At 46.4% G+C, this 26,017-nt stretch overlaps 1 protein-coding gene across 9 annotated transcripts in view; it reads right to left on the bottom strand.

Annotated features, from left to right (window-relative positions):
- Positions 1-22,579, bottom strand: part of LOC112259735 (dynactin subunit 1-like) — a 36,709-nt gene extending 14,130 nt beyond the window's left edge. The window contains exons 1-22 of one of the 9 annotated variants that reach the window (XM_042328178.1): positions 22,430-22,579; positions 19,195-19,449; positions 15,952-16,030; positions 14,992-15,023; positions 14,842-14,859; positions 13,233-13,256; positions 12,572-12,625; positions 10,202-10,357; positions 9,369-9,392; positions 8,809-8,889; positions 8,522-8,638; positions 7,962-8,166; positions 7,180-7,258; positions 6,659-6,818; positions 4,143-4,247; positions 3,616-3,807; positions 2,519-2,638; positions 2,162-2,314; positions 1,888-2,054; positions 1,470-1,638; positions 1,203-1,271; positions 297-418 (exon numbers count right to left, since the gene is read on the bottom strand). In XM_042328178.1, coding sequence (XP_042184112.1) covers positions 297-418; positions 1,203-1,271; positions 1,470-1,638; positions 1,888-2,054; positions 2,162-2,314; positions 2,519-2,638; positions 3,616-3,807; positions 4,143-4,247; positions 6,659-6,818; positions 7,180-7,258; positions 7,962-8,166; positions 8,522-8,638; positions 8,809-8,889; positions 9,369-9,392; positions 10,202-10,357; positions 12,572-12,625; positions 13,233-13,256; positions 14,842-14,859; positions 14,992-15,023; positions 15,952-16,030; positions 19,195-19,422 — 2,354 coding nt within the window. In that variant the 5' untranslated portion in view covers positions 19,423-19,449; positions 22,430-22,579. The remainder of the gene's footprint in view (positions 1-296; positions 419-1,202; positions 1,272-1,469; positions 1,639-1,887; positions 2,055-2,161; positions 2,315-2,518; positions 2,639-3,615; positions 3,808-4,142; positions 4,248-6,658; positions 6,819-7,179; positions 7,259-7,961; positions 8,167-8,521; positions 8,639-8,808; positions 8,890-9,368; positions 9,393-10,201; positions 10,358-12,571; positions 12,626-13,232; positions 13,257-14,841; positions 14,860-14,991; positions 15,024-15,951; positions 16,031-19,194; positions 19,450-22,429) is intronic. The other 8 variants (XM_042328180.1, XM_042328181.1, XM_042328179.1 and 5 more) reach the window with 8 other exon arrangements.
- Positions 22,580-26,017: the final 3,438 nt, after the last annotated feature.

Here is a 26,017-nt window from a genome sequence, read left to right as displayed (position 1 = left end):
CGCAAAGGTCTTAAAAGTCTGATTTATAGAATAGAAAAATACACATAGAGCCATGTCACCTGTGGAGCGGCTGCCTCCTAAACATAAGCAGTAACACAAACATGGTAAACTTCCTAGGTTGGAAGAAACCGCTATATCAGGGGTATTCAACCAGGGGTCTGCAAAAATATATATACAGTACCAGTCAAAGGTTTAGACACACCTACTCAAGGGATTTTCTTTCTTTTCACTATTTTCTAAACTTGTGACTGGTACAGTACATGGAAATAATATTATTAAATATAGTTATATCAGACCTGCACGTGGTGTCCAGGTCCTTCAGAAGGATGTTCAGAGCCAGCCCCTCCTGTCCCGGCTGCAGGAAAGCCCTGAGACGCACCACCTCAGCACCGATACAGTCCAACGCACTCTGGATGAACTGCACACAGACAGACACACACAGAGGGCGAGAGCGACACACACAGAGGGCGAGGGCGACACACACAGAGGGCGAGGGCGACACACACAGAGGGCGAGGGCGACACACACAGAGGGCGAGGGCGACACACACAGAGGGCGAGGGCGACACACACAGAGGGCGAGGGCGACACACAGAGGGCGAGGGCGACACACACAGAGGGCGAGGGCGACACACACAGAGGGCGACACACACAGAGGGCGAGGGCGACACACAGAGGGCGAGGGCGACACACACAGAGGGCGAGGGCGACACACAGAGGGCGAGGCGACACACACAGAGGGCGACACACACAGAGGGCGACACACACAGAGGGCGACACACACAGAGGGCGACACACACAGAGGGCGACACACACAGAGGGCGACACACAAAGAGGGCACACAGAGGGCGACACACACAGAGGGCGACACACACAGAGGGCGACACACACAGAGGGCGAGGGCGACACACACAGAGGGCGAGGGCGACACACACAGAGGGCGACACACAGAGGGCGAGAGCGACACACACAGAGGCAGTCAGTTGTGTAGGAAGGCCCTCAGCCCCCATACAATCCAACACACTCTGAATGACCTAGAGGTCAGACATCAAAAGGTCAAATTGAGTTTAGTTAGACAATGTTTGTTACTGAACCTAGAAAAGACTAGGGGCCTGTTAGAAATTTTGATTACCCCAAGGAAGGGAGGAAAGACCTTAACATGGCCTAGAGAGGTTTACTTTCTTCAGTACATGACAGTTTTACCTTGATGTGATCAGCCAGCTGCACGGTGCAGTCTTCAGTCTGCTCAGCTAGGTGGATGCTGTACAGTTGCTGTAACATAAAACAGATTGGTACATCAATCAAGGCCTCACACAATCTGGAGTTTTATTTATTCTTAAAATTGATGAGGCTTGATAATGTGTTTCATCAGTGTTGAGTTGACAGAGTGTGGTCGAGTGTTTCAGTCTCTCCGTCAGGTGTGCATATGCATATGAAGAGAGTGTGTGTGAATCCGTGCGTGGAACTAACCTGGTAGTACTTGATGGCCTTGGTGAGAGGCTCCACGTGTACAGTCTCATCCAGCTGGTCTTTGTGCAGCAGGTCAATGAAGAAGTCGAGGGAACGCTCATGGACACTCATCTCTGAGTAGAGAGTCCCCATCTGCGTATACACCTGCACACTGCAGCAGTTCAGAGCTCTAGGGGGAGAGAATATTTGATGGATGAAGTAAATGACACTACTCTGACAACAGCCACAGACGAGAGAAAGCAGACTGTCCAATGAGCTGGTAGTATCTTTTGAGAGTAACATAGGGTATGTCAGATTCACAGTACACTTACTCTTCCTAATTAAGACAGAAAGTTATTCAGAATCTAAAAGATAACTCCTTCATGGTTTTCCTTACTATTTAGTAGTGGCAGAGAGAGACAGACACACTTGGCCTTACTGTTGGTATTTGTGCAGCGTGGCCTGCAGCAGGGTGAGAGAGTAGACCAGTCCTGAGGCGAAGCTGAGCTGCTCTCCAGGTGGTCCTCTCATCTTCACCCCAGTCCTCTCCACGGGGTTACCGTTCAGATCAAACTTCTCCTGGGCCTGCTTACTGATCAACTCAGCCTAGAGGGAGGGGGGAACATACATTTGGCATCTTGAAAACAGACAAACAAGCAGACACACTCCTAGTCAAATGTTGAACCTGTTACTGTTCCCCTCTCTCAATGTACCTTGCAGATGAGTCTTGGTATGAGCAGCAGCACCAGGATACAGTCATGGTCTCCTCCGTGACGCAGGAAGGAATCGGGCATGAAGGATGTGAGGAGAGACACCTGTCTGTTGGCCTGGCCCACCTCCATCTTCCTCAGCTCCATCTCGATGGCCTGGAGACACACACACACACACACACACATTATTTATCTGCAATAACAGCACACACCTGTACATTTAACACTAAAATGAAATGCATGTTTCTCTGGGAACAAAAAGCACATCGGCAGACTGGTATGATGCTCCCAAAGTGTTGAATGGGACAGTTGGACCCCAAGCTGGGTCTTCACCAGAACCTGCTGCTCTGTGTTCCTTACCTTGGCGTAGGCCTTGGTCTCAGCGAACTTGATCTTGAAGTCAAACAGCTCAGCTGGTGGAGGAGGCTGGACCTGCTCTGCGTTGGCATTCTGAGCACTGGTCAGTTCCTTGTTGGCATCCTACACACACACACACACACACACACACACACACAAACAACACAAAAAACACACACACACCAACACACACACACATTTTCCTTAAAAGTAAAGTGTTCAGGAACTTTAGATAAAACCCCAAAAAAAAAACACTGGCACCTAACACCTTCGCCATTTTCCTTAAAAGTAAAGTGTTCAGGAAGTTATTAAAACCCCAAAGTGTGACAAACAAGTTCACCTTTCCATTGTTTTAACTACTAAACATGCTTGTTAGTGTTTTTCAGTGTCATTCTTTTGATTGCATGTTCTTTGACACTCCTCTGAAGTTGTGATTTGCAACCATACCTGCAGACTGGCAGTGAGCTGGTGGTACATACCTGCAGGCTGGCAGTGAGCTGGTGGTACATACCTGCAGGCTGGCAGTGAGCTGGTGGTACATACCTGCAGGCTGGCAGTGAGCTGGTGGTACATACCTGCAGGCTGGCAGTGAGCTGGTGGTACATACCTGCAGGCTGGCAGTGAGCTGGTGGTACATACCTGCAGGCTGGCAGTGAGCTGGTGGTACATACCTGCAGGCTGGCAGTGAGCTGGTGGTACATACCTGCAGGCTGGCAGTGAGCTGGTGGTACATACCTGCAGGCTGGCAGTGAGCTGGTGGTACATACCTGCAGGCTGGCAGTGAGCTGGTGGTACATACCTGCAGGCTGGCAGTGAGCTGGTGGTACATACCTGCAGGCTGGCAGTGAGCTGGTGGTACATACCTGCAGGCTGGCAGTGAGCTGGTGGTACAGGCTGGTGGTACATACCTGCAGGCTGGCAGTGAGCTGGTGGTACATACCTGCAGGCTGGCAGTGAGCTGGTGGTACATACCTGCAGGCTGGCAGTGAGCTGGTGGTACATAGCTGCAGGCTGGCAGTGAGCTGGTGGTACATACCTGCAGGCTGGCAGTGAGCTGGAGGTACATACCTGCAGGCTGGCAGTGAGCTGGAGGTACATACCTGCAGGCTGGCAGTGAGCTGGCGGTACTTGTTGATGGTCTGCTGGTAGTCTGCTACAGTCTCCTGAGCAGCCTCCACTCTCTTCTGGGCCTCTCTCACCCTGGCCCCGTTCAGGTCCAACTGCTCCCTCAGCTCCATCTCTGTCTCTCGGCTGTTCTCCTGAAGCTCGTCATTCATCTCGTTGATCGCTTCCTGGAGGGGCGAGGTCAGGGTTGACGGGTTAAGGGTCAGACCAGCTATAGTTGTGTAGTGATGAGTGGACAGGGCTTTAGGTATAAAGTCATGCAGAGACAGGGTTCAAACACAAACAGTGTCTCTCCGTCTCTAAAACAGTCTCCTTACCAATGTCGTGGACCCACATGAAAAGACAAACAGTTGCCACAGAGTTGGTTATTCAAAACATACTAACAGAGTTGACTCAACAAATCACTGACTACTCAAAGCATACAAAGTAACGGAGTTGACATGGATATCAAAGTTGACATTAAGGTAACAGGGTTGACAGGGGTATTGTTGATTGAGCTCACCAGGTCAGTGACTGTCTCTCTCAGCTCTCTGACTTTCTCCTCTAGGTCCAGATTCCTCTCAGTTAGAGTCTCTACCATCTCCTCTGCCCCGAGAGCAGCATCCACCTAGGACACACAGTACCAGTCAAAATTTTGGACACCTACTCATTCAAGGGTTTTTCTTGATTTTCCACATTGTAGAATAATAGTGAAGACATCAAAACTATGAAATAACACATATGGAATCATGTAGGAAAAAAAAAAAAAAGTTAAATCAAAATATATTTTAGATTCTTCAAAGTAGCCACCCTTTGCTTTGATGACAGCTTTGAACACTCTTGGCATTCTCTCAACCAGCTTCATGAGGAATGCTTTTGCAACAGTCTTGAAGGAGTTCCCACATATGCTAAGCACCTGTTGGGTGCCTTTCCTGGCCTCTGCGGTCCAAACCATCTCATTTGGGTTGAGGTCAGGTGATTGTGGAGGATAGTCATCTAATGCAACACTCCATCACTCTCCTTCTTGGTCAGCTAAACAGTTGCTCTTAGCAAAAATGTGTTTGAGGCTACCTTTCTTGCTAATAGCAAGTCCCTCTGGATATGAGCGTCCGCTAAATGACTCAAATGTAAATAATAACGTGGGCAGGTCAAAATAATGAAAAACAATCTACCAAAACTATTCATTTAAAAATGTTGATTACTTCTCCTTGCCATTATCATTCACCTAATGAGACATGAAATGTATTTTTTTTGCTAAAGTATGATGGTCCCTGGGTCACCAGTTTGCCAGGGAGGGGGTTCCTGGGTAAAAAAAGTTGAAGACCCCTGCTCTATATGAGCAACTGGCTAACCTGTTCACTGAGCTCATCCATGGTGGACCGACTGGCTAACCTGTTCACTGAGCTCATCCATGGTGGGCCGACTGACTGGCTAACCTGTTCACTGAGCTCATCCATGGTGGGCCGACTGACTGGCTAACCTGTTCACTGAGCTCATCCATGGTGGGCCGACTGACTGGCTAACCTGTTCACCGAGCTCATCCATGGTGGGCCGACTGACTGGCTAACCTGTTCACCGAGCTCATCCATGGTGGGCCGACTGACTGGCTAACCTGTTCACCGAGCTCATCCATGGTGGGCCGACTGACTGGCTAACCTGTTCACCGAGCTCATCCATGGTGGGCCGACTGACTGGCTAACCTGTTCACTGAGCTCATCCATGGTGGGCCGACTGACTGGCTAACCTGTTCACTGAGCTCATCCATGGTGGGCCGACTGACTGGCTAACCTGTTCACTGAGCTCATCCATGGTGGGCCGACTGACTGGCTAACCTGTTCACTGAGCTCATCCATGGTGGGCCGACTGACTGGCTAACCTGTTCACTGAGCTCATCCATGGTGGGCCGACTGACTGGCTAACCTGTTCACTGAGCTCATCCATGGTGGGCCGACTGACTGGCTAACCTGTTCACTGAGCTCATCCATGGTGGGCCGACTGACTGGCTAACCTGTTCACTGCGCTCATCCATGGTGGACTGACTGGCTAACCTGGCTAACTGACTGGTAGACTGACCTGTACTTTGAGCTCAATGATGGTGGCCTGTCGGAGTGGCTGGCTGGCATGTTCTTTGAGCTTGTTGATGGTAACCTAGTTGACTGGCTGACTCACTGACCCGACCGACCTGTTATTTTAGCTTGTTGATAATGTCCTGGCTGGCTATCTGGTTAACGGACTGGCTCACGGACAGCCTGACTGACCTGCTATTTGAGCTCATTGATGGTGGCCTGACTGGCTGTCTAACCTTCTTGTTGACTTACCTATTCTTTGAGCTTGTTGACAGTAATCTAGCTCTCCCCCCCCCCCAGCTGACTGACTGTCTGACAGCCTGGCTGACTGACCTGCTCCTTCAGCTCATCGATGATGGCCTGGCTGACTGACCTGCTCCTTCAGCTCATCGATGATGGCCTGGCTGACTGACCTGCTCCTTCAGCTCATCGATGATGGCCTGGCTGACTGACCTGCTCCTTCAGCTCATCGATGATGGCCTGGCTGACTGACCTGCTCCTTCAGCTCATCGATGATGGCCTGGCTGACTAACCTGCTCCTTCAGCTCATCGATATTGGCCTGGCTGACTGACCTGCTCCTTCAGCTCATCGATGATGGCCTGGCTGACTGACCTGCTCCTTCAGCTCATCAATGATGGCCTGGCTGACTGACCTGCTCCTTCAACTCATCGATGATGGCCTGGCTGACTGACCTGCTCCTTCAACTCATCGATGATGGCCTGGCTGACTGACCTGCTCCTTCAGCTCATCAATGATGGCCTGGCTGACTGACCTGCTCCTTCAACTCATCGATGATGGCCTGGCTGACTGACCTGCTCCTTCAGCTCATCGATGATGGCCTGGCTGACTGACCTGCTCCTTCAACTCATCGATGGTGGCCTGGCTGACTGACCTGCTCCTTCAGCTCATCGATGATGGCCTGGCTGACTGACCTGCTCCTTCAACTCATCGATGGTGGCCTGGCTGACTGACCTGCTCCTTCAACTCATCGATGGTGGCCTCAGCCTGCTTCATCTCCTCCTGTAGTTTCTCCTTCTGTGTCCTCAGAGTCTCCAGCTCTCCATTCTTCTTCTCCATCTGCTTCTGCAGCTTCACGTGCTCCTGCTTCTCAGACGACGACAGGTCACGCATCCTGAGGGAGGGGAACAAATAGTTCTGTTAGAGATCAAACTAAAGGGAAACGTTTAAGGCTGGTTTCCCAGACCCAGATTAAGTGCAGTCCTGCACTAGAAACCACTTGTAATGGAGATTCTCCACTGAGCAGGCTCTTTAGTCCAGGACTAGGCTTAATTTGTGTCCAGGAAACTGCCCCAAAAAGTGACAGACAAATCATTTTGAGCAAATCCTGAAGGGAAGAGACACCCCAGTGTACCCAGAAGGGGCACTAGATCTCAATGAAACATCAGGTAACGGATGAGACAGTTTGGTCAAAACTGAAAGCTCTCAAGAAATAAAACCAATAACACCTTTTTTTATTTTTTAAGTACACACACCTGACCAGAGCATCTTTCAGCCTGCTGTTCTGCTCCTCCAACTGCTTTACGTGGTAACTAGAGGCAGCTCCGTCAGAACCTGGAGAAGCAAGAGTTAGGTTAGGTTTCGTTTCAACTTTGCCAAGCAAAACTGAAGTCCTTGTCAAATATGATAGCTATTTTTTCTTAAATACAAAGACAGTGGGATCCGAAATGATTGACACCCTTGATAAAAATGAACAACTATGACTGTATAAAATAAATCATTTAAATACTGACCTATAGTGTATGCAAAACAATTTTGTTTAACAATATATATTTTTCTCAATAAAAAGGTAGGGGCCAAAATTATTGACATCCCTAAAGATTATAAATAATGTAGTCAATAGTTTAGTATTTGGTCCCATATTCATAGCACAGAATGACTACATCAAGCTTGTGACTCTACAAACTTGTTGGATGCATTTACATGTCGTTATGGTTGCATTTCAATTTATTTTGAGTCCAATATAAATAAATGGTAAATATTGTGTCATTGGGGTCAGTTTTATCATAAGAATGTTTCTGAACACTGCAACATTAATCTGGATGCTACCATCACAGATAATCCTGAATGATGAGTGAATGATGAGTGAGAAAGTTAGAGTCAAAGATCATACCCCCAAGACATGCTAACCTCTCACCATTACAATAACAGGGGAGGTTAGCATGTTTTGGGGGTATGATCTTTGACCCTCTGTATGGGATGAGATACCATAAATAGAGCAGCCTTTTATAGCAACTCACTACTAGTGACCTCTAACCTTTCTCCTCAACCTCGTGTTTAATTATCTCCAGGTCCATGGTGAGTTCCTCCACCTTCTCCTTCAGCGACTCCACCTCCACCTGCATGCTTTCGGACCGCTCCTCGGCCATCTCCTTGTCCAGGGTGGCCATCTCGATGGCGTCCGCCGTGTCTGACATCTCCTCCATATAGCGGTCCTTGGCCTCCAATGCCTCCCGGGCATCCTGGGAGAGGAACATTAGTGTAAATCTCACATTTGTGAATGAACAGAGTCAGACGAAATACGCAAAAAATCCAGAATGACAAGAGTGGACGTCATTAGCAATGTCAATCTAACCAAAGCTAAAACTAGGTACCTGACAACAGACTTCCATACCTGGTACAACATTACATAAGGGATGACCTTTTAATTATCCTAGGTTAATGACTACCGGTTTGTTACTTGAAGTCTTGCCAAGTACTCCGATTTAATAAGAGAAGTGGACAGAAACCCGAAAAGAAGTGTGAAGGTTCTGTACTCATTTCAAAAAGGTGACTACCATAGAGGTTAATCATTCATGTTTCTGGTGTGTACTGTACCTTCTTGGCCTCTTTGAGTTGTTTCTGCAGGTCCGTCTGCTGCTCCTGCATCTTGGTCTTCCACTCCTGGAGCTGCTCCAGCTGTATCTTGTGTTTCTCCAGCTCCTTCAGCTTTACCTGAATAATCATTGTAAATATGAATAAATAATAATACAAGTTATTACATATTTATCAAAATAAAATCTACTTTAGATGTCTTTATATTTGTATATTCATACAGAGACAGCCAGTCAACGTGCTGTACATATATAATAACAAGATAAATAGATTATTAAAAAGACAAAGACCTTGTCCTCCGCCCGCTTCATCTTCAGGGTCTCCAGCTTCTCCTCTAGGTCCTTCACCTGGCCACGCAGAGACTCTTCCTCCTGGAAACACGGAGAGGTTAAGGTGTGAAGGTGAACACATCAGGGAAGACAGAGAGAGAAGGGGGAGGGGGGTGAGTAGGAAGGGATGGAGGGGGCATTGAGAGAGGGGATAGTGGACATCTCAAAGCAACCAGAGACGTTAGAACCCACATTCCAAAAAAAAACACCTCAAAAGCTCCAAGACATGCTCCCACCACCAGGAACTGTGTCTGGAGTAAACTCCTTTACTCAGTAATATTAAACCAAAGAAACTCTGCCCTCTGTTGGCATGCAGGTGAAGGGCAGTGGTAGTGAGGCTGGGGAGTAGCACCCTATGATCCCAGGATACTTCCCAAATGGATATGTCCCAAATGGCACCGTATTCCCTATCAAGCAGTACACTATATAGGGAATAGGGTGCCATTTGGGGCAACCCCGGTTTGTTAGTCAAACAACATGCCCAGACCAGATAAGCATGCGTTCAGATACTGTTACCCTACCTGCATTGATGCAGGAGGCTCAGCCTGTTTACAACGACAACATGGACGGAACACAACAGTCAACAGACAACGAATGAGGAAACACAATGGATGGAGGTGATATCATGGTGAAGCTGGGCGATGCAGACAAAAAGATACAATCACCATAAACTGACTGAATCAATACAACAAATAGAATGATACGTTTACAATAATGTGCACCAGTTTTTGTTGTCACCCTTCAAACTACTACTGCTAGTTTGAATGTTGTAGCCATCAACGGCCGACGGTCCCTAAAGATAGAGGATTTCAGATATGACATCTTGTTTTTAGCACTACCCACAGAGTTCTTAAACTACGGCGAGCGACAGTGCCAGTAAACATTGTTTTATTGACTGCGTCTTAAAGCTTTGGGATCATGTACACGGTGCCAATGACCATACAAATAGTAACGGAGAGCGATGAACACTGCAAACTTAGCAAAACAAGGAATGTGTGGTAAGTACATGGGGATCGCCATCTTCATGCACAGTCGCCATTATCCCAATAATCACCCTATATTAGCAAACTTAATTTCAAACTTCACTTTTCTGTAGAATAGGCTAATTATCGTAATGAATGTCATCAAAATGTCCTCATTAAGTGGTATGTGTCGATCATTTTTTGGGTTTATCGTCTCAGCTCTATATAAATGACATATCAGGCTGCAGGCTTTTGTTCTAGCCCAGTAGTAAACATATCCAACAACGTATCAATGTTATGATAAATGGGGTGTTTTCTTTCTGTGCTAGACCAAAAAGCTCCCCAGAACCTAAGGTGATGATCTGATTGGCCACAGGGGGTTGTGGACTGACCTTGCTAGGGGTGGCGGGGGGTGGAGCTCCGGACGTGGCGGGGTTTCCGCTGGACAGGGGGACGACAGGAGCCCCCAGCGCACCCTTGGAAGACAGGCTGCCCTCGCTGACATCCTCCCTGGACCGAGAGCTGGACAAGCCGATGGCTCGGGGAGCCTGGAGAGGTGGGAGTGGTGTGGGAGGGGGTAGAGAGAGGTGGGAGTGGTGTGGGAGGTGGTAGAGAGAGGAGAGTGGTGTGGGAGGGGGTAGAGAGAGGAGAGTGGTGGGGGGGGTAGAGAGAGGAGAGTGGTGTGGGAGGTGGTAGAGAGAGGAGAGTGTGGGGAGGGGTAGAGAGAGGAGAGTGGTGGGGAGGGGGTAGAGAGAGAGAGTGGTGTGGGAGGGGTAGAGAGAGGAGAGTGGTGGGGAGGGGGTAGAGAGAGGAGAGTGGTGGGGAGGGGGTAGAGAGAGGAGAGTGGTGTGGGAGGGGGTAGAGAGAGGAGAGTGTGGGGAGGGGGTAGAGAGAGGAGAGTGGTGTGGGAGGTGGTAGAGAGAGGAGAGTGGTGGGGAGGTGGTAGAGAGAGGAGAGTGGTGGGGAGGGGTAGAGAGAGAGAGGTGGAGGTGGTGGGAGGGGGTAGAGAGGTGGTAGGAGAGTGGTGTGGGAGGGGTAGAGAGAGGAGAGTGGTGGGGAGGGGTAGAGAGAGGAGAGAAGGTGGTGAGGAGGAGGGTGGAAGGGGTAGAGAGAGGAGAGTGGTGTGGGAGGGGGTAGAGAGAGGAGAGTGGTGTGGGAGGGGGTGTAGAGAGGGGAGAGTGGTGTGGGAGGGGGTAGAGAGAGGAGAGTGTGGGAGGGGGTAGAGAGAGGAGAGTGTGGGAGGGGGTAGAGAGAGGAGTGTGTGGGAGGGGGTAGAGAGAGGAGAGTGTGGGAGGGGGTAGAGAGAGGTGTGTGGGAGGTGGTAGAGAGAGGTGTGTGGGAGGGGTAGAGAGAGGAGTGTGTGGGAGGGGTAGAGAGAGAGGTGTGTGGGGAGGGGGTAGAGAGAGGTGAGTGGGAAGGTGGTAGAGAGAGGGTAGAGAGTGTGGGAGGGGGGGTAGAGAGAGGAGTGTGGGAGGGGGTAGAGAGAGGGAGGGGGAGAGAGAGGTGGGAGGGGGTAGAGAGAGGAGTGTGGGAGGGGGTAGAGAGAGATGTGTGGGAGGGGTAGAGAGAGGTGTGTGGGAGGGGGTAGAGAGAGGTGTGTGGGAGGGGGTAGAGAGAGGTGTGGGGGGGGTGTAGAGAGAGAGGTGTGTGGGAGGGGGAGAGAGAGGTGTGGGGAGGGGGAGAGAGAGGTGTGTGGGAGGGGGTAGAGAGAGGTGTGTGGGAGGGGGTAGAGAGAGGTGTGTGGGAGGGGGTAGAGAGAGGTGTGTGGGAGGGGGTAGAGAGAGGTGTGGGGAGGGGGAGAGAGGTGTGTGGGAGGGGGTGGGAGAGAGATGTGTGGGAGGGGGAGAGGAGGTGTGTGGGAGGGGGAGAGAGAGATGTGTGGGAGGGGGAGAGGGGGAGATGTGGGAGGGGGGTAGAGAGAGGGTGGAGGTGGGGTAGAGGTAGAGAGAGGTGTGGGTGGGAGAAGGTAGAGAGAGGTGTGTGGGAGGGGGTAGAGAGAGGTGTGGGAGGAGGTAGAGAGAGGTGTGTGGGAGGAGGTAGAGAGAGGTGTGGGAGGGGGGTAGAGAAAGGTGTGGGAGGGGGAGAGAAGGTGTGGGAGGGGGAGAGGGGGAGGTGGGTAGAGGGGGAGGTAGAGGGTGGAGGTAGGGGTAGAGGGTGGAGGTAGAGGGTAGAGGTAGAGAGTAGAGGTAGAGAGAGGTAAAGAAAAGATAGAAAGAGAAAGGGGAGCGAGAGAGAACAGGAAGAGGGAGAAATACAAGTAAAATACATGTAAAAGAGAACTACATCTGTGAGACCGTACCATTACCTGTTAATCCCAGTGACCATAAAAACAGACTGCTTCCAGAACTGAACACAGAAACATTCCACCCAGAGCCCAGGTAAACTCCGGTAAACCCGTATCTAAGTGAAACCTGCCTTGGTGAGCAAATACCACACCCAGTGCCATATAAGTCACCCTTTACTGTGCTGATCTGTACTACACCATAAAGTACCAACAGTTCTCAAGGAACTGGCCAGGTGAACTGAACTGTCTGTAAAAGGGTGAACTCTGGTTTTAGAGGCACTACTACAGTAGTAAGTTACTGCTTCACATTTTGTGGGAACTTTGGTTTAAAATACTAAAACTAACTACGCTGTCGTTTTTCCAGTTATTGCAGTGAATTTGACCTTTATTCACCCCTCCAGGAATGACCAGAGTTCACCCCTCCAGGACCAGTTGATCTCTCCCAGGGGAGTCAGGTGCTTTGAGGCCTGGAACGTACCATGAGGAGGGAGGGGAGGGAGCTGGAGGAGGAGAGACGACCTGGAGTGTTCCACTGTTGTATGAGAGTAGACTGTTAGGGGTTGAAGAGCTGTCTACTGCTGTTCTCTCTTCCCGAGGGAATCTTCTAGAACAACTTTATACACTCTGCTGTGTTAGGGGTTGAAGAGCCATTACTGCTGTTCTCTCTTCCTGAGGGGATCTTCTAGAACAACTTTATACACTCTACTACTCTCACATTCTATAGTTAGGCCTAAACAGATACACACACCATGTACTGACGTGCGACATACTTTCAAGTCAAATACTGACTGTTGATTATCTCAGTGTATGACGTTAAACTGTAGCAGGAGATCTCCCACTCTAAAACATCATTCCTTCGCAGACTGTGGTGAGCTACTTTCCTACTCTGTCACATACCTACATCTTCCATATTCATGAGCTTATCAACATTCCGTTGCTCTAATCTACCTCAGAGCGTGCAGCTGTGACATCACAAGGTCAACATGATCTACAGTAGGAATGGACAGGTGGGCTCGTCTTTAACCACAGCGTCTGCTGTTCATAACAAGGTCGACACGATCTACAGTAGGAATGGACAGGTGGGCTCGTCTTTAACGGAACCCTTTTACCACAGCGTCTGCTGTTCATAACAAGCTCACCTTGGTGCTACGACGGGTGACGGACTGGAGGAGGAGGAGGAGGAGGAGGAAGAGGAGGAGGGTATAGTAGCGGCGGAGGAGAGGATAGAGAACACACACAGGCCCAGCAGAGACGGCGAAGGGCAGTAGTTAGCAGGGCAGAGAGGCAGAAACACACAGGGTTAATATTAGTCAAAACACACTGATATATCTGGACTGCTGTGTGTTACTGCCTTCCCCTTAGTCACTTCAAGGAAAACTCCACCCAAAAACTCACTATTTGCTTCATTGTTGACATACAGAAATACAGCCGGTTTGAAGCACTTTGCATCATATGATGCAACATACCGACTGCATTTCTGTATTTGAAAGCTGCATATCTTGAAAACTTCATTGCTGACCTGCAAAACATTTTACAACTATATCAACTATTGACTAATCAAACAAATACCAAAAGAGAGTTTTTGGGTGGAATTTTTCTTTCAGTCTTTATGCAAGTATGAAGTTTGAGCTGATAACCGCTACTTTTAAAAACTGAGGAGACGTACTGTAGTTAATATATATAAGTGGGTGAAGTCGATGTTAAAAAGTATATAACATGACTTAAAATAAGTTACAAAATAATCCCAAGTGAAGTCGCGGCAAAAACAAGGCGCATCACAATGCAAGAATACAAAAAAAATGTATTTTATATATATATATACAAAAATAATAAATATATATACATATATATAAAAAATGAACCTAACAGCCAGAACATGGAACATCATGCTCCTAAATGTGTCATGGAACCAAAGTGAAAATGTACGGTGACATGAAACACCCATGTGATCCGTTAGCAGAATACAGAACAAAAGACGAACGACAGAAAAGTATGACAGGCCAAAAATATTACCCTGAACAGCCTAATTCAAAAGTAAAGCTATGACAGGCCAAAAATATTACCCTGAACAGCCTAATTCAAAAGTAAAGCTATGACAGGCCAAAAATATTACCCTGAACAGCCTAATTCAAAAGTAAAGCTATGACAGGCCAAAAATATTACCCTGAACAGCCTAATTCAAAAGTAAAGCTATGACAGGCCAAAAATATTACCCTGAACAGCCTAATTCAAAAGTAAAGCTATGACAGGCCAAAAATATTACCCTGAACAGCCTAATTCAAAAGTAAAGCTATGACAGGCCAAAAATATTACCCTGAACAGCCTAATTCAAAAGAAAAGCTATGACAGGCCAAAAATATTACCCTGAACAGCCTAATTCAAAAGTAAAGCTATGACAGGCCAAAAATATTACCCTGAACAGCCTAATTCAAAAGTAAAGCTATGACAGGCCAAAAATATTACCCTGAACAGCCTAATTCAAAAGTAAAGCTATGACAGGCCAAAAATATTACCCTGAACAGCCTAATTCAAAAGAAAAGCTATGACAGGCCAAAAATATTACCCTGAACAGCCTAATTCAAAAGAAAAGCTATGACAGGCCAAAAATATTACCCTGAACAGCCTAATTCAAAAGTAAAGCTATGACAGGCCAAAAATATTACCCTGAACAGCCTAATTCAAAAGAAAACGTGACAAGCAAGCAACCACCGTGATAAAGTAGGTGAGCATAGTTTTAAATATCTATACCTTCTTGGAAACGGGCGTCTGAAAATGGTATTTGGGGGGGGATAGAGAGAAGTAGAAAAGAGGGAAGAGGTCAGGTAGGTCACATGGAGGGGGAGAAAAGGAGAGGGATGGAAATCGCTCCCAAACAAAAGGTCTGTATGTTTCCTGTACCTGTTTGACTGATTTTGGAATCTCAGGGACGTCTGAAGATAAAAACAGATCATATGTTATTATTATAAACACACACAACCATTTATAAAGGACTTCTAAACCCTTTAAAAATACTTGAAGTGGACCGTAATATAACGTATTACAGTAGCTAGGTTTCCATCCAACCGGCAGCAGATTTTCATGCGAATATTCTATATCTGCTTAACAACAATACGCGCATTTCCCCACCAAAGATGAGTTTCCATCGAATGGACTTGTTGGGGATTAAAAGGCTGTGCGTGATCACGTAGTGCACATAACATTTACTTCTGCAGTTTCATTCCCATGTAGTGAATAGAAAAGTTCAATGGTTTTCCATGGCATTTAACTCTACTGATGGATTTGTCATTAAAAAAAAAACACAAAAAAAATGGCATTATATCGTTATTATAATTATTATATATAGTTATAAATTCATCCCTCATTTCATCTGTAGTCTAATGAACTGCATGGTTTCATGTCATCGCGTGATTCCAAGTTTACTTCCATATGATGGGTATTATATCAATATTTGTGCATAAAGAGTTTCTGCAGACAATTCTCACATAATGAATTTAACCGACACAAAAAGATCCCACCATGTCTAGAGTATTTAGTTTTGTCAACATGTGGAAAGTTCACTGACACATTTTATGTTTCTATCAGGCCTGTCATGACATTTTTTATCCAACATGTACTTTACTCGCTTAAAAACGTTGGATGGAAACCTGGTTAGTGTTGTCTTTATGATTGTAGCCTAAAGATCAGTGCCATGCTATCCAGGGTTGGGGAGAACTCAGGAAGTAAAGTAGCATTGAGGACAATTAGAATTGGAATTTCAGTTTACTTACGGAATTGACTGAATTTAAATTAAATTAAACCCAATCCTGATGCTATCTGAGGCCATGTAAATGAAGGCTACAGCTTTGTTATTCTGCTCACCTTTCTGCTTGGACAGGAACTTGGCAGTGGAAGATTCTGGGATGTCTGGAGAGGTGGCACCATCTTCCACTAGCTGGATCTGATAAGGAGAGAGAGAGAGACCGGTTCAATACACCAGTCTATTACTCTTCCACAATGTGTGTGTCACAGTTAGAGAGAGAGTGTGTGTGTGTGTGTGTGTGTCACAGTTAGAGAGAGAGTGTGTGTGTCACAGTTAGAGAGAGAGTGTGTGTGTCACAGTTAGAGAGAGAGTGTGTGTGTCACAGTTAGAGAGAGAGTGTGTGTGTCACAGTTAGAGAGAGAGTGTGTGTGTCACAGTTAGAGAGAGAGTGTGTGTGTCACAGTTAGAGAGAGAGTGTGTGTGTCACAGTTAGAGAGAGAGTGTGTGTGTCACAGTTAGAGAGAGAGTGTGTGTGTCACAGTTAGAGAGAGAGTGTGTGTGTCACAGTTAGAGAGAGAATGTGTGTGTGTGTGTCACAGTTAGAGAGAGAATGTCTGTGTGTGTGTGTCACAGTTAGAGAGAGAGTGTGTGTGTGTGTGTCACAGTTAGAGAGAGAGTGTGTGTGTGTGTGTCACAGTTAGAGAGAGAGTGTGTGTGTGTGTGTCACAGTTAGAGAGAGAGTGTGTGTGTGTGTGTCACAGTTAGAGAGAGAGTGTGTGTGTGTGTCACAGTTAGAGAGAGAGTGTGTGTGTGTGTGTCACAGTTAGAGAGAGAGTGTGTGTGTGTGTGTCACAGTTAGAGAGAGAGTGTGTGTGTGTGTGTCACAGTTAGAGAGAGAGTGTGTGTGTGTGTGTCACAGTTAGAGAGAGTGTGTGTGTGTGTGTCACAGTTAGAGAGAGAGTGTGTGTGTGTGTGTCACAGTTAGAGAGAGTGTGTGTGTGTGTGTCACAGTTAGAGAGTGAGTGTGTGTGTGTCACAGTTAGAGAGAGTGTGTGTGTGTGTGTCACAGTTAGAGAGAGAGTGTGTGTGTGTGTGTCACAGTTAGAGAGAGAGTGTGTGTGTGTGTCACAGTTAGAGAGAGAGTGTGTGTGTGTGTCACAGTTAGAGAGAGAGTGTGTGTGTGTGTCACAGTTAGAGAGAGAGTGTGTGTGTGTGTCACAGTTAGAGAGAGAGTGTGTGTGTGTGTGTCACAGTTAGAGAGAGAGTGTGTGTGTGTGTCACAGTTAGAGAGAGTGTGTGTGTGTGTGTGTGTCACAGTTAGAGAGAGTGTGTGTGTGTGTGTGTGTGTCACAGTTAGAGAGAGAGTGTGTGTGTGTGTCACAGTTAGAGAGAGAGTGTGTGTGTGTGTGTCACAGTTAGAGAGAGTGTGTGTGTGTGTGTCACAGTTAGAGAGTGAGTGTGTGTGTCACAGTTAGAGAGAGTGTGTGTGTGTGTCACAGTTAGAGAGAGAGTGTGTGTCACAGTTAGAGAGAGAGTGTGTGTGTCACAGTTAGAGAGAGTGTGTGTGTGTCACAGTTAGAGAGAGAGTGTGTGTGTGTGTCACAGTTAGAGAGAGTGTGTGTGTGTGTGTCACAGTTAGAGAGAGAGTGTGTGTGTCACAGTTAGAGAGAGTGTGTGTGTCACAGTTAGAGAGAGAGTGTGTGTGTCACAGTTAGAGAGAGAGTGTGTGTGTGTGTCACAGTTAGAGAGAGAGTGTGTGTGTGTGTCACAGTTAGAGAGAGAGTGTGTGTGTGTGTGTCACAGTTAGAGAGAGTGTGTGTGTGTGTGTCACAGTTAGAGAGAGAGAGTGTGTGTGTGTGTGTGTGTCACAGTTAGAGAGAGAGTGTGTGTGTGTGTGTGTGTCACAGTTAGAGAGAGAGTGTGTGTGTGTGTGTGTGTCACAGTTAGAGAGAGAGTGTGTGTGTGTGTGTGTGTCACAGTTAGAGAGAGTGTGTGTGTGTGTGTCACAGTTAGAGAGAGAGTGTGTGTGTGTGTGTCACAGTTAGAGAGAGAGTGTGTGTGTGTGTGTCACAGTTAGAGAGAGAGTGTGTGTGTGTGTGTCACAGTTAGAGAGAGAGTGTGTGTGTGTGTGTCACAGTTAGAGAGTGAGTGTGTGTGTGTGTCACAGTTAGAGAGAGAGTGTGTGTGTGTGTGTGTGTCACAGTTAGAGAGTGAGTGTGTGTGTGTGTGTCACAGTTAGAGAGAGAGTGTGTGTGTGTGTCACAGTTAGAGAGAGAGTGTGTGTGTGTGTGTCACAGTTAGAGAGAGAGTGTGTGTGTGTGTCACAGTTAGAGAGTGAGTGTGTGTGTGTGTCACAGTTAGAGAGAGAGTGTGTGTCACAGTTAGAGAGAGAGTGTGTGTCACAGTTAGAGAGAGTGTGTGTGTGTGTCACAGTTAGAGAGAGAGTGTGTGTGTGTGTCACAGTTAGAGAGAGAGTGTGTGTGTGTGTCACAGTTAGAGAGAGTGTGTGTGTGTGTGTCACAGTTAGAGAGAGAGTGTGTGTGTGTGTCACAGTTAGAGAGAGAGTGTGTGTGTGTGTCACAGTTAGAGAGAGAGTGTGTGTGTGTGTCACAGTTAGAGAGAGAGTGTGTGTGTGTGTCACAGTTAGAGAGTGAGTGTGTGTCACAGTTAGAGTGTGAGTGTGTGTGTGTGTCACAGTTAGAGAGAGAGTGTGTGTGTGTGTCACAGTTAGAGAGAGAGTGTGTGTGTGTCACAGTTAGAGAGAGAGTGTGTGTGTGTGTCACAGTTAGAGAGAGAGTGTGTGTGTGTGTCACAGTTAGAGAGAGAGTGTGTGTGTGTGTCACAGTTAGAGAGAGAGTGTGTGTGTGTGTCACAGTTAGAGAGAGTGTGTGTGTGTGTCACAGTTAGAGAGAGTGTGTGTGTGTGTCACAGTTAGAGAGAGAGTGTGTGTGTGTCACAGTTAGAGAGAGTGTCTGTGTGTGTGTGTCACAGTTAGAGAGAGAGAGTCTGTGTGTGTGTGTCACAGTTAGAGAGAGAGAGTCTGTGTGTGTGTGTCACAGTTAGAGAGAGAGTGTGTGTGTGTCACAGTTAGAGAGAGAGTGTGTGTGTGTGTGTCACAGTTAGAGAGAGAGTGTCTGTGTGTGTGTGTCACAGTTAGAGAGAGAGAGAGTGTGTGTGTGTGTCACAGTTAGAGAGAGAGAGAGTGTGTGTGTGTGTCACAGTTAGAGAGAGAGAGTGTGTGTGTGTCACAGTTAGAGAGAGAGTGTGTGTGTGTGTGTCACAGTTAGAGAGAGCGTGTCTGTGTGTGTCAGTTAGAGAGAGGTTGTCTGTGTGTGTGTGGTATGGAGGGTTAGCTTAGTTACCTGGGACTGGCGCACAAAGATGCCGCAGTTCTCATCACACTGGAAGTATCTCTTCCCCTGGACCGTGCCATCATTCTTGCCCTTGGGTTCATCCAGGATCACACCCACCCACTTACCCGTGGCAAAGAGCGTGGCGCCCACATACGCCACCGTGCCACGCTGGCCCTTACCGATCACCTCCACCACCGAGCCCACCTTGGCAGGCTTGCCTCCCCCGTCCGCACTCATCTTGCTCAGGAGGGGGCTGCCGGAAATCTGGGGGGTGGAGAGAGAGAACATAGTTTAGGACAGAGGACCTTGTGACTGCTGGTGTTAGTCTACAGCCTCACCTCGGTTAGATTTTTTTGTGATCTTTGCACTTCTCTGTGTGCCTGGAAATCTGTAATTTATCCACAAACAAGAAACAATGAAACTGAGTTCTTGGTGAGATCTAAGATAAAACATTTCAACATTGGATTTTCCACAACAACAAAGTGAAGCACACAAACATGTTTTTATTGATGACAACATTCCATGCCATCAACTCGGCCATCAGATTTGCCACCAATGCTCCTTACAGGACACATCACTCCTCTGTAAACCCGTCACAAGACCACTGGTTGATGCTTATTTATAAAACCCTCTTAGGCCTCACTCCCCCCTATCTGAGATACCTACTGCAGCCCTCATCCTCCACATACAACACCCATTCTGCCAGTCACATTCTGTTAAAGGTCCCCAAAGCACACACATCCCTGGGTTGCTCCTCTTTTCAGTTATCTGGAGCTAGTGACTGGAATGAGCTGCAACAAACACTCAAACTGGACAGTTTTATCTCAATCTCTTTATTCAAAGACTCAATCATGGACAATCTTACTGACAGTTGTGGCTGCTTTGCGTGATGCATTCTGTCTCTACCTTCTTGCCCTTGGTGCTGTTGTCTGTGCCCAATAATGTTTGTATTATGTTTTGTGCTGCTACCATGTTGTTGTCATGTTGTGTTGCTACCATGTTGTCATGTTGTGTTGCTACCATGTTGTTGTCATGTTGTGTTGTCATGTGTTCTCAACTAGCTTACCTTTATTTAACCAGGTAAGCTAGTTGAGAACAAGTTCTCATTTACAACTGCGACCTGGCCAAGATAAAGCAAAGCAGTTGTGTGTTTTGTCCTATATTTGTATTTTTAATCCCAGCGGGAAGCATTTAGCCTTTTGGTAGGCCGACATTGTAAATAAGAATTTGTTCTTAACTGACTTGTCTAGTTAAATAAGATTGCCAGGAAGAGGCTGAGAGGGAAAATGGCTGATTTAGGCCTATTCCACAACAAGTACTAGAAAAAAAACTTATTGATGATATATCCACTAGGTCTAGTTCCCTCTTCTGAATGTCAACTAGCTGACTCTTAGCTAGCTAGGCCATATAGACAGACACAGAGCCAGCTGACTCATGCTAGCTAGGCCACAGACAGCCTGAGGACAGAGCAGTCACACACCCAGTCATATGGTTCAGCAGACTGTAACCATTACTGCCGGTAGACACACAGACAGTACCGCTCACCGTCTACCCAAACTGAGGACATTTTTGAGAAATGGTCAAAATGGGCCATGGAGGAACATGGCAAACATCATATGTGGGTCTTCAGGGAGGCAATGCCATGTGAGAGGAGACCAGATTAGCTGTAGCTAGCCTGACAGATATAGTCCGAAAGGCAGACAACTGGGAGGAGTAGCCAGGATCATGGCAGGAATGGTGTTAGTCAGAAACTAGAAACAAGAGAACTAGAAACTGAGCTCTTATATCATAACACCGGAACATCCAGGAAATGCCATTGACATTGGAATAGTCGACCCTTCCTTCCTAACCGTGACTTCTTCAGCTGAAGCGGTGAACAGATCATGGAGCCGCAACATGTTATTTCATCATCATCACCAAAATCATCATCTTCAGCACCGTGCTGCATAGCCTGCATTGTGAGTAAAACTAGTATTTTAACTTAATTTCTTTGCCAGCAGAATCAACAAGAAAACTGCTCTTGATACAGTTCTGTTCTCGAATGTGGCACCACTAAAAATGGTTGACCGAAGTATCAAATCAAAAGTAGCCTATAGACAATCACTAGCCTTAGGTAAAATAAATTACTGTTGCTGTTTGTCTGTATAATCAAATCAACTCATACATAGGAACTAGTCTAGTCTTAGACAGAATATCAGATAGGACTCACCAAGCTACCCCGGCCCATTGCCAGGACGGCCACGGAATGCCGCCTGTGCATTCCAGCCATATTGACTTGTTGCCTTATTTATCCGCAAAATAACAACAGTATCAAACAGTGTAAGCTTTTCCATCTCTCCTCCTAGCTTCTCTCACTATTTTTCTGAGAGGAAGTGTTTGTGACAGAGACAGGAGAGGGGTGAAAAAGAGAAGGGTCTCTGGCAGGGGAAGCTATTAGTGATGCTTCACCTTCAGCATCCAGAAATCATCACAACTCTTAAGTGAGCTTGTGTACTTCTCCCGAATCCCAACAAGTACGCAATAACATTGTTGTCTCCAGCTAGATCAATACGGGAAAACAGAAAATACTCTTTCCATAACAATACCTGACCAGACACTAGTAGGGCCTGATATGGACCTCTGTACTGAAAGAAGAACATCAGTCAGTCAGTGAGAAAGGATGTGTTTCTGATTATGCTCATGTCAGCACTTGACCGTCACCAATAGAAATGATCATCCTTCTTTTCGGGAGTATGTATCTACTTCAGAGGTTGTCAGTGTCATCTTGCCCTGTAAGATCAGGTGAAAGTGTCATCCAGCACAAACATTATGACAGTTGGCAAGCTAAACTAGCTAGCTGGCCAGCCAGGTTCAGTGGTTAACGTTTGTCATCTAACTTAGTTAGCTAACGCTAGTTGGTTACTAAGCTAGCTTACTGTGGTGTGTTTCGTGTCAGTCAAAAAAATCTGATTGTAATGTTAGCTAACGTTAGGTAGCTCGAGCAAACCAATTAGCTAGCTAACTACTCTGAAAATTGTATATTCATACAGTTTTCCCATAGAAAGAAGCAGTGACTCTAGCGAAGTAACGTTAACTAAAATGATTTGCTAGCTAACGTTAAATCAACAATATATTTCATTGTAGCTAGTAACGCTAGCTAGCGAACGTCAGATTCATAGCTAACGTTATACTAGATCCGAAGTGTTAGCCTAACAGTCAATAATCTTGAGAAGCTAGATAACGTTAGCAAACTTCTGCCACCTACCTGCAAATTGACAAAGTTAGGTTCGGTATGATGCTCCAAAATAACTTGTTGGTTAAACGGAAGAAAAAAATATACATGTAAGGGTCAGTTAACAAAATACCATGTCCACCCTATATTATAAGAACGGTCCACCCCACACCAACTTCCGGTTTTTTTCTGATTATAAATGGTCTACTTCCGGTTCTTCTGACAAAAGTTTAATTAATTTAACTAGCAATACGCAAAACGTTTATATAGAAACAAAACTGATTAAAATATTTGTACTGTTTTTCCACTCACATGAGCTCCGTATAAAAAACGTTTCCAAAAGGGTTATTTAACTGTTCCCATAGGAGAAACATTTTTGGTTCGCGGCAGAACCCTTTTGAGTTCCATGTCCAACCATCTGCAGAAAGGCCTCTACGTGGAACCCAAAAGGGTTCTACCTGGAACCAAAAGGGTTCACCAAATGGTTCTCCCATGGGGACATTATTTGAGATTTTGATTTACAGGTATCAAAAATCAAATACACATTCTTGTAAACAACAGGTGTAGACTAACAGCATTGTTAGGTGTAGACTAACAGCATTGTTAGGTGTAGACTAACAATGCAGAGAGAAATAATAACACAAGGAGTAAATACACAACGAGTAACTATAATTTGGCTATATCCACATGGTAGGCACTGAGTCAACATTTTTTTTTTTTTTAATGAGGCAAGTCAGTTAAGAACAAATTCTTATTTTCAATGACAGCCTAGGAACAGTGGGTTAACTGCCTGTTCAGGGGCAGAACGACAGATGTGTACCTTGTCAGCTCGGGGATTCAAACTTGCAAGCTTTCGGTTACTAGTCCAACGCTCTAACCACTAGGCTACCCTGCCGCCCCATGCAGAGATAGGAGGTATTTCAGCAACAGGATAGATATTAAACATTAGCAGCAACATATGTGATGAGTCAAGAGTTGTGCAAAAAGGGTAAATGAAGATAGTTAAATAGCTACCTGGACTAACTATTAAATAGTTACCCAAATAGCAGTCTTATGGCTTGGGGGTAAAAGCTGTTCAGGGTCCTGTTGGTTCTACACTTGGTGCATCAGTACTGATTACCGTGCAGTAGCTGAGAGAATAGTATGACTTGGGTGGTATAGAGGTCCTGGATGGCAGGGAGCTCGGCCCCAATGATGTACTGGGCAGTGCGCACTACCCTCTGTAGCGCCTGGTCAGAAGCCGAGCAGTTGCCAGTTGCCAAGATGCTCTCAATGGTGCAGCTGTAGAACCTTTTGAGGAGCTGATGGCCCATGACAAATCTTTTCAGCCTCCTGAGGGGGAAGAGGCGTTCTCGTGCCTTTTTCCCCACTGTGTGTGGACCTTGATAATTCCTTAGTGATGTGGACACCAAGGAACTTGAAGCTCTCGACCCGCTCCACTACAGCCCCGTCAATGTGGATGGGGGTGTGCTCGGGTCTCAATTTCCTATTATCCTATTATCAGATCCTTTGTCTTGCTGACGTTGAGAAAGAGGTTGTTGTCCTGGCACCACACTGCCAGGTCTCTGACCTCCCTGTAGGCTGTCTCATCATCATCAGTGATCAGGCCAACCATGTTGTGTCGTCAGCTAACTTTATGATGGTGTTGGAGTCGTGCGCGGCCACACAGTCGTGGGTGAAGAGGGAGTACGGTATGGGAATATGCACGCATCTCTGAGGGCCCCTGTGTTGAGGGTCAGCGTGGTGAATGTGTTGTTTCAGGAGGTAGTGGCCCGTCAGGAAGTCCAGGACCCAGTAGCAGAGGGATGTGTTCAATCCCAGGGTCCTGAACTTAGTGATGAGCTTGGAGGGCACTATGGTGTTGAATGCTGAGCTATCGTCAACGAACAGCATTCTCACATAGGTGTTCATTTTGTTTAGGTGGGAAAGGGAAGTGTGAAGTGTAATAGAGATTGCATCATCTGTGGATCTGTTTGGGGCGGTATGTGAATTGAAGTGGGTCTAGGGTTTCTGGGATAATGGTGTTGATGTGAGCCATGACCAGCCTTTCAAAGCATTTCATGGCTACATATGTGAGTGCTACGGGGCGATAAGTCATTTAGACAGGTTACCTTGGTGTCCTGTTCAGGGGGTTTACTTATACGTCAAGCTGCCTCACGCTACAGAAACAGGAGATAGGCTCCTGCTCCTATGAGCCGTTCCGGCTCGCACACATTAAGGCTTGTGAAAGGCTGCTTACTTACTTTGACGTTCTTGGGCACAGGGACTATGGTGGTCTGCTTGAAACATGTAGGTATTGCAGACGGGGTCAGGGAGAGGTTGAAAATGTCAGCGAAGACACTTGCCAGCTGGTCAGTGCATGCTCTGAGTACATGTGCTAGTAATCTGTCTGGCTCTGTGGCCTTGTGAATGTTAACTTGTTTAAAGGTCTGACTCATATCAGGTACGGAGAGCGAGATCACACAGTCATCCAGAACAGCTTGTACTCTCATGCATGGTTCAGTGTTGCTTGCCTTGAAGCATAGTTGTGGTAGTCAACATAGATTACTCAGATGGAAAAGATATTCAGAGCCTTTTATTCAATGGCTTGGTAAGCTATCTTAGATTGTTGGCTGTTAAAGGCTCTCTATGATGAAAAGAGAACTATGAATGTTAGAGATAGCCTGCACAGATAAAAATACACCTTATGGAACAGCGGGGACTGTGAAGAGAAACAGACACACACGCACACACGCTAGCAAACACACTCTACACACACACGTGTACATTATAACATTGTTGTATGGTGGTATTATACATTTTGATATGTAGTGGTGTATTAATGTTATATGATGCACTGTTTTTATCTTTTGTTTTATGTGTGATGTAAGCGCCTTAATGTGTTTGGACCCCAGGAATAGTAGCTGCTGCCTTGACCTAACCCTAATACTTGGCAGCTAATGGGGATCCCTGATAAATACATCAAATTAAAATACAAAAATAAATACTTTGTAAAGGGCTGACAAAATACTTTTTGTAGGTAGCTTATGTTTAGAGCTTCAAGCTCAGGATAACACTAAAATCATAAAATAAAAGGTGTACTTATCCCATCCTAAAACCCACACAGCATGATGGTTTTAACATGCCTTTCAGTCCAACAATTATATAACCATCTGGTTGGGGAGACTGTAGTCAGGAAGGAGGAAAGGCAGCAGCCCAGATCTATGTGAGAAATGTGAGGGAGAGAAAAAGAGACTGACTGGGTGTCTGTAGCTCAGCTGTAGTACAACTTCACTTTATGCAACAGTGTAACCAACCTTCCATCTGAAGTACCATCTGAAGCATTCCACCGCATATACAAAACGTTGAGCTCTCAGCTCACTATAAGAACTAGAGACAGAGACTGAGATAAGCAGCTTACTTTGTGGCACGCAGTGAATAATGTTTTGCCTACTGTTTTTTCTCACTCTAAGACGATAGCATACCCGATGAAGAAAACTAAATAGACCTGTACACAGAATAAGTGTCACTTATAATAAATCATTGTAGTTTGGACAACAGTTACCTGTGTGCGCCTGCGCTATGATGGCATTAGCGTGGGGCTGTGCGGAGATGGCCAATCACATCACAGACGAGGTAGGC

The sequence above is a fragment of the Oncorhynchus tshawytscha genome, linkage group LG10 (genome assembly GCF_018296145.1).
Source record: "Oncorhynchus tshawytscha isolate Ot180627B linkage group LG10, Otsh_v2.0, whole genome shotgun sequence".
Taxonomy (NCBI): Eukaryota; Metazoa; Chordata; class Actinopteri; order Salmoniformes; family Salmonidae; genus Oncorhynchus; species Oncorhynchus tshawytscha.
The sequence above is the reverse complement of the archived record's forward strand: the minus strand, read 5'-3'. Positions and strand labels throughout refer to the sequence as shown.